Here is a 13,838-nt window from a genome sequence, read left to right on the forward strand (position 1 = left end):
GTTCTTAAGCACAACAACTGCTTGCAGCTTCACTCCTCCACAGCTATCCTGTTGAGGTCCTTCGAGCACTGAATTCTTTCTGTGGCTTTATTTACTCTATGCTGCTTGATGATTTGACAAAGGCAGAAATCCAAACATATCTCTCTGATCAGGGCATCATTGCAGTCCATCAGGTGATGAAAAAGATAGATGCATCCATAGGCCCACACACACACTTTTCTCTCTTTTGATAGAGTGGTGCTTCTATCAAAAATCAAAGCAGGCTATGAAGTTATCACTGTCCAACTGTACATTCTGAACCCGATGTGCTGCTACCAGTGTCATCGTTATAACCACACTCAAATGTCCTGTGATAGGGATGCTTCTCCCAGCGTGGTGGGCTATCAACTGTAATGGCAACCATATAGCCTCTTCCCAAGATTGTCCATATAGCCTCTTCCCAAGATTGTCCAGTGTATATCAATGAGTGGTTGATCAAAGGGAACTGGGTGAAGGAAAAAGTGTCTTACACTGTCCCTCAGAAGTTGTTGGCTAGTCAAAAATCCTGCGTTCTACCATCTGGTACTTACAGTCTATACTTGCTACATCTCACTCTACGAGAGACACAGCCACGCAGAAATGCGACCTCAGACTCAGCACCGCAGTTGCAAAATCACCCAGTGTCACAGAAGCATCCCTGTCTCCTCCTCCAGCTGTGCAACAATCCACCAAACTTTCACCTCACAGGATGAAGTCACCTGCTACATAACCAGCAGACCAGAAACGATAGAAGGAATACTCCTGTCAAGACTTTTTATGTCCCTCCAGCCGCTAAACGTCTGAGGCTTTCTCTGCCAGCCAGAAAGGCCCCAACAAATCAAACAGAGGCAAACGGTCTTCTCCTTTGCCAACTCAGTGATCCTCTTCAGCAGTGCTGCCACTGATACCCTAACCCAGCCGATCTCCATTTTGCCGGTGCAGATCACAAACTGTTTTTCTGCCCTGGACTCTGCAGACTGACAGTGAAAATGCCAGTGCCTCTGTAGATCTCATGGAACAGGATCCTCCAGCATCTGTGCCCTGTAGCAATGAGTCTTCGAAGGCTGTCACTCGCCAGCTGCCAAGGCAACACTCCTTCATTTTTTCCCTCCTTCCCTTTCCTCATCTTGACTCTACTCCAGTGGAACGTTCACAGCCTTAGGTCCAACAAAGAGGAATTGTAGCTGCTCTTGGAATCACAGCGTCCACTTGTTCTCTTCCTCCAGAAAACAGATTGTGTCATCATGACCGCTTTGCGCTCTTGCATTTCTTTCTTGTCCGCTTTGACATTCCCCCCGAGGGTAGCATTCCATCTCATGGGGGAGTCATGCTGCACAGCCAGGATGATGTTCATAGTCAAACACCTCACTGAGCACCCCGCCGCAAGCTGTTGTAGTTCACATTTTTCTTCCCCCACTTCACCTTTTCCCTTTGTACCATTTATATCCCTCCATCATTCGGTGTCACCAGGGCAGACTTCCTCCAGCTTATTGGGCAACTCCCTCACCCCTTTCTGCTGCTCGGTGACTTAAATGCACACCATCCCCTTTGGGGTTCTCCTAGAACCTGTTCAGGAGGTGCCCTTTTGGCTGACCTTCTCAATCAGCTTAATCTCACTTGTCTTAACATGGGAGCACCCACATTCCTTTCCGCACACTTATTCCCATTTGGTCCTCTCCTTGTGCGCTGTCCGGCTTGCCCATCCTCGTGAGTGGTCTGTTCTCGCAGACACTTACTTGAGCAACTGTTTCCCGTGTTCTATCCGTTTCCTGACTCCTACACCACCTACAAGCACACCCAACTGGCAGCTTTCTAAGGCCGACTGGAGGCTTTACTCCTCTCTGGTGATCTTCAGCGAACATCATTTCCCCAATTGTGATGACCAGGTAGAATATCTTACAAATGTTATCCTTACCAACACAGAACATTCCATTCGTCACACTTCCTCTTTACTGCACCATATCCCGGTCCCTTGGTGGACTGAGGCATGCTACGACGCAATTTGCGCGCAGAGACATGCTCTCCACATTTTTAACTGTCATCCTACGATGGCAAACTGCATTCGTTATAAAAAATTGTGTGTATAGTGTCGTTGCATTCTTTGAGGTAGCAAAAAGCTAGCTAGATTTCATTTACTAGTTCACTTAACAGTTCCACTCCCTCTTCCGTCATGTGGGCCAACCCCAACCTCCAACAGCATTCTGGGACCAAGGTCCATTCCCCAATTTCCAGCCCGTCCATAGCAGATGATGTCATAGTGGACCCTATTGCTATGTTGAACACCTTGGGCTGCTATTTTGCAGAGATTTGGAGCTCCACCCACTATCAGCCCTTCTCTTCTCAGAATCATGAGTGCTACAATGCCGCCTTTACTATGAGGGAGCTAGATCATTCTCTCACTTCATCTCAATCCTACAGCCCAGAACTGGACGATGTGCACGTTCAGCTGTTGCAGTACCTTTCTCTTGCGGGCAAGCATTTTCTCCGTCACAATTGGGCAGAGGGCTTGTTTCCCAGACGCTGGCTTGAAGTCACTGTGATACCCATATCTAAGCCTTCTAGTTACCACCTCATTTCTCTCACCAGCTGTGTTTGCAAGGTGATGGAATGTATTATTCATGCCCGGCTGGTATAGTGGCTTGAGACTTGCAATTTACTAACCACTGCAGTATGCAGATTTCAAGTGTACCGTTCTGCAGTTGACCATCTTGTCAGTTTGTCAACCCATGTCATGAATGGTTTTCTGTGGAAATACCAGACTGTGGTCATGGTTTTTGATCTGGTGAAAGCCCACGATACCTGCTGGAGGATTGGTATCCTCTGCACTCTCTACATGTGGGTCTTCCGAGGCCGGTTGCCCCATTCCCATCAGGAATTTTTAAGAGACTGAGTTTTCGGGGTACATGTAGGTTCTGCCATGTTGGACACCTTTATCCAGGAAAATGTTGTGCCTCAGGGTTTCTGAGCATTGTTCTCTTTCCTATCACCATTAACCCAGTTATAGCCTGTCTCGTGTTGGGCATCTTGGACTCCCTTTTTGTTGACAATTTTGCCTAATGCAGTTCTCCATGGACTTCTTTCCTTGAGTGGCATCTTCAGCATTCTCTGTTGTTCATTTGTACGAATTTCTGACAGTGCAGTTGGTTTCTTCCACCGTCTTTACATCTTAGGCCAGTTGCTCTTCCATTCATTGAAATTACAAAATTCCTGGTGCTCATGCTTGATAGGAAACTTTCTTGCTCCTCCCATGTGTCTTATCTGGTTGCCTGCTGCATGTGGTCCCTCAATGTCCTACGTGTCCTCAGCGGTACTTCCTGGGGAGTGGATTGCACCACCCTCCTCCATTTGTTCCAGTCCCTTGTCCTTTCAAAACTCGACTACGGGAGTTTCGTTTATGCACCTGCACATCCATCTGTCTTATGATCTCAATACAATCCACCATCGTGGCATCGGTGTGCCCACTGGTGCCTTTTACACTGGCCTGGTTGAGAATCTGTATGCAGAAGCTGCCGAACTACCACTGTCATACTGCCATGATTCTCTCCTCAGTAGATGCGCATGCCATTTGCTGCCATGTCTGGCTGTCCATCCTATGCCTCCTTTGATCACCAGTATGGGGAGCATCCCTCTTCTGTGTTACCTCCTGGAATTCGCTTTCTTCTATTGCTCTGGCAGCTTAACTTCATGCTACCTTCCCAGTGGGTGTGAACCCTTCACCACCTTTGCTTCGTGCGGCGACCCACGTTCACCTTGGACTTCATTCGCTGCCTAAGAAAACTACTCCACCCTCGCTCTATTGCCACAAGTTTCTTGACTGTTGCATGGAACTTCGTGATAGTACCTTTGTGTACACTGATGGCTCTCGGACTGACTGTGGTGCCGGGTATGCTTTCATCATTGGCATCAACGATTTTCAGTACATGGGTCCGGAGCACTTCTCAGTATTTACAGCATAGCTCTTCGCCCTGTATCAGTGCACACAGTACATCTGGCAGCACGGGCTTTTCAATTGTGTCATCTGCTCTGACTCAGTGCCCTTCAGAGACTCTGTGTGCTGTACTGCCACTCTGCTGTACTTCCACTCTTGGTGGAGCTGCTGTGATGTTTATGTGGGTCCCTGGTCACATCATTCTGATGGGAAACAAGGCCGGTAATGGTGCTGCCAAGGCTGCAGTCCTCATATCTCAGCCTGTTAGTTCTTCCATTCAATCTAATGATCTGTGTCGCTGTCTGTCAGCAGGTAGTGTGTCACTTTGGCATCACTACAGGTCTTCCTGTTATGGGGACAAGCTCCAGGGAATTAAATCTCTCCGAGAAGCTTGGGCAACCTCGTCTCAACCCTCTCACCACGAGGAGATCATTTTAGCTTGGTTACATACTGGTCACTTTCTTTTTAGCCATCGCCATTTGTTAAGTGGTGATCCTCTGCAACTTTGTGCTCATTGGCCTCAACCCTTGACAGTTCACTGTTTCCTGTTTTTTAATCACTTATGTTCTCATTTGTGTTTGCTGTCTGATTTATCAGCCATTTTAGCGAATGAAGCCCAGGCTGACCACTGCATTTCACTTTGTATGCTTCATAGCAATATGGCAAAGGGCATTTAATTTTTAGTTCAGGACCTCCATTATTTGTCTGGCGTATTTTATGATCCTTTCTCCAAGTCCTTGTTTTTAGCTGTCTTTTCTTCTATTGATTGAGCTTAACGTGTAGTAATTTTTAACTCCTCTTTCTTCTTCTTGTTCTATGGTTCTGACAAGGACATGTATGACCCTAGTTGTTTTTGCGCCCTAAAACAAACCAAACCAAATTAGCAACTCTCTGTTGTTGACCAGTGATATTGAATCAGTGAAGAAAGTGCAGATTGCCAGCCCAAAGGTGGCAGTAGTCGAGACAGCCTAAGAAGATCCCTGACGGCTCACAGCACTGTTGTCAGCTTTGACCTGTGAAGCACTAATGGCTGTGGGTGAAAACAGTAACCATCTAAAGGGCTCTGACAACACTGAGGCATTGCCATAGAGACATTTACAAAACCGCATTACAATACTGGCTGAGGTATCCCTGCAAAGCTGTTATGCCTAGTCCATTGCAACTGTCAGGTATCACTTACCCCAGTTCCACTGTAGGTTGTTATTGTGAGGCACACAGTATACTTCTGGTAAGATGTCACATTGTTAGTCAGAATACACATGGTGTAGTAAGCATCCGGGTGCATATTGTATCAATGATGATGTCTGGTGGAATCATAGTGTAATGTAGTAGAACTGTAATAAAATTTGATGACTGTCCTAGTTATAATAGATCACAACACTGCATTAATGTTATGCAAATGTATTAGATACTGTCCATATTGGGCCGTTCCCCCACCGACCCCCCCTTTTTAATTACTTGCTGGTGGCTTGCACTGTACTGATATTGGACCGTAATTACTTGCTGGTGGCTTGCACTGTACTGATATTGGACCGTAAGTTGTTAGCTCTGGGATTGAATTACCGGTTAGTTTTAGGATTTTTTCTGTCACATTACATAAGTTTCACCTCTATCAGTGTCTAACGTACATTAAAAAACTGAAGCTGCATCATAGTTTGGTGTCCTTATTACACAATAGGAGGAAAATTGTAAGGCTATTTCATCTTCGGTAAAGCCATAGACTGGTGAACTATTCAAACTAGGAAAAATTAGTCAGAACTGATCATGTAAACTGAAATTTTCTTCATTATTGTAGAAGAAAATGAGATGTCCACTAACTGCAAGAACATTTAAATTCCTCTTTGTTATTGATAGACACATACAGTTGCTGTAATTCTATGCATCAATATTACCACAATTCTTAATCAGATAACACATCATCAGATAATTGTGTCAGACTCGTTTGTTCTGTGATACAAAAAGTTGAGGATTGGAGTAATAAACAGTTTGTAAGTTCCCACTCATCCTCATGATGTGATGTACTTCATGATTCTGTGAGTTGTTGTTGCCATTTACAAATTGTGTTCATGTTTCCGTCGACAGCTCAGTACTTGATCGCTTATCTCACCAAGAGACTGAAATTGCGAGAAAACAGATCAGTGTAGAAATAACTTAAGCACTGGTAATAATACTACGTGTTAGGTTGGTGCATATGTTCAAAGCATTTTTGTTTCGCATGTTGGTATTCTGGTTGCTATGGATTTATTTAGCGATTGTCATTTTTTATTTGTAGTTCACTGTTGCTATTTGAGTTTACGTATTGTTATTTTGTCATTTGGAAATAGTGATTGGCACTGTGGACACTAGAAAATGGAGTTTCAAGGGGAGAAATCAGAACATTTCTGACATATTCTCCTGTCCGAGTTCAATAGAGAGGTTACAGCAGTGGAAGCAACCAGAAACATGTACATCATGTTTGGGTATAGTGCCTTTGCAAAGGTACTCCATGGTAATGCCCACCTGCATTCTCCTAGAGTGGCAAAAAACACCATACAGGAATTGGGTTGGGAAGTCATTCTGCACCCACCTTATTCATCTGATCTTGAACCCTCAGATTTTCACCTTTTCTCCCCTCTAACAAACAGTGTTCAAGGAACTTCCTTTACAGATGAAAATGCACTCCAAACATGAGTCCATTAGTTCTTCACCTCAAAACCACATGATTTCAACAGTCGCGGAATTGAGAAGTTACCACAGCATTGGCACACTGTTGTAAATAGTGAAGGACAATATACTATTGATGACTAAATTCTCTGTTATTTGTATCTGTTATGTTTATTAAACTTATGGAAAAATGCCAGACTCGTGCACCAACCCAGTACATTGTGACGTGAGGTGGCCCTGACTGGCGATAGTGAAAAGGTTATGTGATGCTTTCATATCGTTAAAAAATTCTCATAGTAATTTTATTGTATGCTCCATGCTAGGATGGTAATTAGTAACAAGGGCAATCGAGTTTTGGACCTTGGAGGCACACCAGGAAATTGAATAAAATCCTCTCAGGACATATCTTTTGGCATGTGGTTAAATATCCATGAATCCACTAGTTTTGACCGAGTGCTCCTTAGTCATACTCAAGTGGTAACTCACAGTTGTGTAGTAAGTACCTCATGCTTTATAAAGCTGGGGTACAGGTGCTCAGTCCACCATCTTATAAAGCTATGTTTCCATCCCGAATTTTCCATACTAGCTTAAACTTTCCAACTGCGGAGTTCCATCCTGAGCTTAGCTGCAAACTGCCATGTTTATATATCTGATATTTTTATCTGTATAGCTTCTTTAATTATGCTGTCCCAGAAACCATTAGCCTTCCTCATGACAGAGGTGTTATTGAATGCAGTTTATGTCCATTTAGAAATGCATGTTCCAGTACCACTGACTTCACCAGATAGCATAGTTGCAGACACCTCTCATGTTCGGCATGCACAGTCCTCCTGATGTAATAAAGTAAAAATGCAAAAAAATAACATCTATTCACTCTTCATGCCCCCAGCTAAAATACTCCAGTTCATCAGGTCTATGGAAGAAGGGAAAAAAAGTTTAGGCTGCAGAACACCCAACATTTACAAAATATTGTGTGTGTGTGTGTGTGTGTACAGTGTAAGTGTGGGTGGACCATGCACACAGTAGAATAGTACTGGATTGAATATGAGAGGTGTCTGCTATAAGCTATCTGTAGGTGTCAGCAGTAGGTGGACATACATTGCAAGATGGACATAAAATTACATTCAACAGCACCTCTGTGATCATGAAGGCAGCTAGTTTCTTAGAAGTTGTAATTAAAGAAGCATTACAATCAAAATATCTGGTAACACCAGCAATAATGGTATGATTTTGCAGTGTCTGTATTGTTCAGAAATAAGATGCAGTGTTCCTTCGGACATGCATTCATGGCAACTGCAGCCATTATGAAAAACATGAAATGTCTTTGCAGGTGTGAATATGAACAACCATCAGATGTACTGCTCACAATAAGGGGGGAATCGTGGTTGGAGTCCTGGTGTTTCCATTACACAGCTGATGGTTGTCCAGATTCATAAGTGTTAATACATTTGATGTATCAATAATGGTGGTTTGCAGCCGAGCATATGGAATCTGGACATCGCCAGGTTAAAGCAGGCACAGCAGATAAGGGACAGAAATATTGCTTTAATTAATCTCAAAATTAATGTGTTCCAGCTTTGTGTCAAAATTAATGTGTTCCAGCTTTGTGTGGAATGTGTGCATTTGAGTTTGACATAACCAAGGCAATTTTCATGTCATGTTTTATTGGATTAGTTAGTGGATATGGGAGTACAACAACAGATGTTGTCAGTATATTTTAACACATTGACCATAATGTGACTGCTGGCGGCTACAGCAGAAGACTCCATGGCGGCCTCATTGTTAGTGAACATGTTAATGAACATTCCACTTCAAATTGGATGATAAGAAACATGAGCTAAGAAAAGAGCATCATTTCTTATGTGTAATAAGGTTGTTTATTGTTGTGTTTGCAGTTTGCTAAGACTGGGGGGCATAAACATCACAGAACTGTCCCAGGGATCTTGATAAAGACATAGTAAGTTTGATATCTGTGAAGATTTTTTCCTTCATTGCCTTCTTAAGTGTCTGTGATTGGTAACTTGCAACCAAGTGGAAATGTAGTTAACTGATAGAGAAATGTTTCTCTAGATGCTAATGGGCCTTTTGATCCTGGGTCATTCCTAACACCATTGTTCACAGACTATGTTAGGGAGCGTGTTCAAGTATCTAGCATATAAGAGTAACCTATCACAACTGGCTCTTTTATGTCTCCTGATCATTGTTGAGTGCTGCATCTCATTGTGCTTGCTTCTTTCCTGTTGTGGCTATAAGGGTTTTCCAGGAGCTAGCACAGGAAACTTATTTGGAAAACTTAGATTTTCCACCACATCCCTTAGCTATACAGATGCACAGAAAATGTATATGGTAATTTTCCATACATATTTTTGTAGTCTTCCAAAGACATTATTGAAATGGAGTGACAACAGTCAATGCTTTATCTATTCTGATTTCCGCAATTTTCTTATACTGCATGTTTGGTCTCAAATATTCAAATTTAGTAACTTGCGCACTATCCACGTAGACAGCAGACAGTGACTGTTAGTTGTTATTAGTGTGGTCTACAGTGTACTGATTTTTGCACATATGGATTTGCTAAGTTGGTGTACAGTATAATTTAGCCATTGAGGCCAAAGGAGGAGGAACAGTATATAATACAATATTACATTCTTGACATCTGTCCTATGCTATTAAGGTTAAGATCTGAATCAATGGCTGAAAGTGAGGGGTAGATATACTTATGAGAAACCAGTGTCTAAGTGATTATGTCCATTTCTTGGGAAGGCCTAAGATAATGTGAGTATGACTTGTCATAGCTTCTAGCAGTGTGCTTCATCTGTTCGCAGAGAATTACTTAGTTTCATCGGGAGCATGTCCTTAATTTTAGTCAAAAGTGTGATACACATCTTGGTAAAGTGTTAGAATTACTCAACAATATATAAAAAAATGAGCACAACTTTCTTGAGTAGCAGAGCTTTGCATCCAGTCCCACCCATTGTTTGACTTTTGAACGGGGGTCACAGTGTTGTACTCAGTAGTCTACTGATTCAATTGTAACAGTACACAAAGCTCCAAACAGTCATAGCTGAGCTCTACAAGTTTCTGAGATGCTTTGTATAGAGATGTTCATAAATTATGGTGGTGTCATAAGTTATTTAAATAATAGTGCTCAAACAAGCAATGAATTTCATTTTGTAATGTATTACAATTTGTAATTGGTTCTCTTTTCCAGATTGCCCTACGAAACCATTTGCTGAAACTTAGGAAATTTAAGTAAAATAAGAATGACTTATGTCAGTGGACAGCTACGTTAGTGCAGTGGTGCTGGGAGATCGATCAGAGAGCTTCATATGTCAGCCAACTGTTCCATCAGTACTTGTTGTGAAAACCAATAATCCTACAAAAGCTATAAATGAGGATTACTTACAGTAGTTTCTAAGTGCTGATTTAGTGTTTGATATTCTGCCTTGTAAGAGGACAATTTTTCACTTCTTTTCTTACCATTGACAATAAAACTCATTTGATACAGAAGTACAAGAAGAGAGAGCTGACAAATTCCTTTGTTCGATTTGTTTATTGCAATTCACTCTGATCTTGGAAGATTGTCACCATCAATATTTGTGAAATGTGGACTAATGCTGTAAAATATTATCTTGTAATAAATGTGCAATCAGGATATAAGTTCCTTTCATCTGGTTGAGAAGAGTGTTTATATTTGCCCATTGTAAATGTTTGCTATGCACGCATACTGCATTTACCTAAAGATTTTCTCTGTAATTATGATATATATTATAAAAAATACTGAGAGACACTTCTTCTGCATTATTTATATTTTGTGGCCCATATACTTCCATCAAATTAAAGCTGAAAGAAAGAAAATGAATTGTCTCCATCACTGGATGGAAACAGCCAACAGTGTATTCTAGTACAAATAACAAAATCTAGCACACGTTTTGCTTTAATTTTTTGCATTATCGCAAATTCACTAAAAGGTCCCACATTAATAATAGTGAACCAGGAATAATACACATAAATACTACATACTGTCTAAAACTGAAAACTATCAGTACTAATTTTTTTATCATAGATCACCCATTTTCACTTGAGGAATAAAGATACATAGGGCAAAACACTATTTGAGTTAATGAGAGTTGCATCAACATTCCAACCAATCCAAGAATGGAAATTCCTGGATAGAGCAATACGTAAAATAAAGGAAACAGCCAATAACCTACAGTGGATCGATGTGTGGAGCTCAGTAACGCATAACAGGAAACAGCATTCACACTAATTTTCGAGCACCAGCTCCTTTTCCAGCAATAGTACACACACACACACACACACACAGCTGCACAGTCTAAGGCACCTTGCCATGGTCGCACGGCACCCCCCCCCCCCCCCCCCCGCCCCTCCCCCATCGGTGGTTCGAGTCCTCCCTCGGGCATGGGTGTGTGTGTTGACCTTAGCGTAAGTTAGTTTAAGTTAGATTAAGTAATGTATAAGCCCAGGGACCGATGACCTCAGCAGTTTGGTCCCATAGAGGGACTTACCATATATTTCAGAAACATTTACACACACTCTCGTGGCCATGGCATGTGTAGAGACCAAACAAAAACGTAAACTGCTGCCTTATCTGAAGGATTTTGTTAGTGGATGACTAAAACAAAAAAGGAAGTAGCTTTCAAGATATGCGCACACGCCATTTTTCAGTTCACCATAATAACTGCTCTATGAATAAATAAGTTAAATAATGAAACATTGGAAGAAGTATGTTTAGAAGCAAGCATGAATTAGAAGCTCCAAAAGTGTATAGTAATATTTATATTCAGACTTGAAGAAATTTTCCCTTAAGTATTTCCACACGATCACAAAATCAAAATAACTAGATGGCCAAATTGATAAGAAAATTGCAACTCTTAAGCGTGTCATCAGCAAAGAAAACAATGAAAGGGATTCCACACTCCTGAGTAACAGTTACTGCTACCGCTACTGTTCTGCTACTACTACAACCACCACTGCTGCTGCTACACGCTCCAAACAGTATACATAAAATATTACTAGCTGCAAAAAAACTACTTATAACCAAATATAGAAAGTGCGGGAAACAAAATCAGATATGTCTAGAATTTTAGCAGACAGGAAGCAAAAAACTATTGACATTAACTTACAACTTAAGCTCAGTGGTATCAAAATACAAGAGGAAAGAAGCAGAAAATTTTGTAAATGAATACAACATTGCTATCAAGTTATAAAAGAATTTTGACAAAACACTGAGTTCATACTGAACTCAAATGTAACTGCTATTAACAAAGATGAATTAAGTTACCAATGTTGTGTGTAACCTAAAACTTAGAAGTTCAGTTGGTTTAGATGAAGTACCTGTGTACGTGTTTAAGTATAAAAGATCCGTTAGTCATAAATTAATATTTCAGTACAGATTGCTTTCTAGTGTTCCTGAAAATGCTCAGTCCTGCCTCTTCATGAGAGGAATGTTTCAGAATATACAGAAAATTATGCACCCATATCATTACTGCAGAACTTTTCTGACTAATAGAAACTATCATGAGAAACAGACCCATGGGGTACATAAAGAAGTACACTCTTTTAAGTTAAGAATAGCTTGGATTCAGTCCTTGAATAATTCAGATCAGCAACAGCCCATTTCACCAATGTTGTTTACGCAGCACTGGACAGAGGAAATCATGTAACTGACATCTTCCTCAACTTTAAGCTTTGACACAGTAGACCACAAAGTATTATAAACAAAATAAATGCATTAGAAATAAGGGATTAACAAATAAGAGATATAATCATGCCTGAAAAATTGAATACAATGAACATAAGTATCTCAAATAAAATTATTCCACACTATAAAACACATTTTTTGCTATCTGCAAGGGCGTGCTGAAAAGTAATGCCTCTGAATTTCTTATGCAAAAAATCTTAAAGCTTTCTTAAATAAAACAAATTTTATTAACATTCTACACCTTTATTCTTCATGTGTACATATTTATTTCTCAACTTAGTCATCCTGACAATGAACACATTTCTCCCAAAGAGAGACTAGTTATGTGATACTGCCATGTAGAAAGTTTGACTTTGTTGATGCAGCTGCAGCCTCACCTCAGCTTGCCCCACTTCATCACAAGCAAAGTGAGGTCCTCAAAGGTGTTCTTTAAATTTAGGAAACAGAAGAAAATCAGGAGGGGGGCAATCCGGAAGTGTATAGAGAATGATCGAGGGAGCCGTTGCTTGTTGTGTTACAATTAGGAGCCCTAAATCACAAAGTCTGCAAGCATATAGACATGAAGAATAAAGATGTAGAATGTTAATAATGTTTGTTCTATTTAAAATGCATTACTTTTCACAGTGTCCTTGTAGTATACAATAACACAGGAGTTCCTCAAGGAGGCATACTGGGCCTGATACTGTTACTAATACAAAACCATCCTCAAAGTGTAAAGTGTAGCAAAATAAAACTTTTTGGTTATGGCAGCAACATACTGATCAGTGACAAGCCATTGAAATGTTAAGGGGCAAAGATGAATAAATGATCAAACATGTTTGCAGGATGACAGAAAACAATAAATTAACCCTAAATACACAAAGACTCTTTTCAGTATTAGCTTCCACATAAACAGAAAGCCCAATAATACCAACACAGAAATGAAATATGAGATTGTGAAACCGATATCAAACAAAAAATTTCTAGGAATCCATATTCACTCACAGCTAAGTGGGCTGAACATACTGCAGTGCTGGCAAAGCCAATTGCAACAACAGGCCATGCTCTCAAGATGACAACTTCTGTATGTAGTGAGAGAGTACAGGATTCAGCAGAATTAGATTTTGGGAAATTTCATGTACTTTCATGTACACATTAAAATTTGGAAAATTTCTGTAGCCTGGTTGACCGTAAATGAGCTAGCCTGTGTTAAAGAAATTGAATTGTTTGCTTTCATAACAAAAGAAAAGACGGATATGTGCAAGTAGTCTGGGAAGCTGTGTTGTTTCTAAGTGGGTAATATTTTTCTCGTCTTTTGATACTTGTTTTGTGTTTTAATATCTTGTTTGAGGTACCCCTTGGTCAAAACAATGTTGATGGTGTTAGCCAACAGAAATGTCAACGTCTTAGCAGATGCCATAGAGAGCCATTAGTGCTGTACAGAATTTGCAGGGTGGCCTTATGAGTTCTCCACTCCAGTGTACTTCGATGGACATCAAATATAACAGCTAAATAAATGCTGAATGTATAAACTAAAAACTGTTA

General features: G+C 40.8%; 1 protein-coding gene across 2 annotated transcripts in view; it reads left to right on the forward strand.

Annotated features, from left to right (window-relative positions):
• Positions 1-10,310, forward strand: part of LOC124611521 (protein SDA1 homolog) — a 179,651-nt gene extending 169,341 nt beyond the window's left edge. For both annotated transcript variants that reach the window (XM_047140253.1, XM_047140252.1), the window contains exon 20: positions 9,801-10,310. In XM_047140253.1, the coding sequence (XP_046996209.1) occupies positions 9,801-9,845 (45 nt within the window). In that variant the 3' untranslated portion in view covers positions 9,846-10,310. The remainder of the gene's footprint in view (positions 1-9,800) is intronic.
• The last annotated feature ends 3,528 nt before the right edge of the window (positions 10,311-13,838 follow it).

This window comes from Schistocerca americana, chromosome 1, assembly GCF_021461395.2.
Source record: "Schistocerca americana isolate TAMUIC-IGC-003095 chromosome 1, iqSchAmer2.1, whole genome shotgun sequence".
NCBI classification, from domain to species: domain Eukaryota; kingdom Metazoa; phylum Arthropoda; class Insecta; order Orthoptera; family Acrididae; genus Schistocerca; species Schistocerca americana.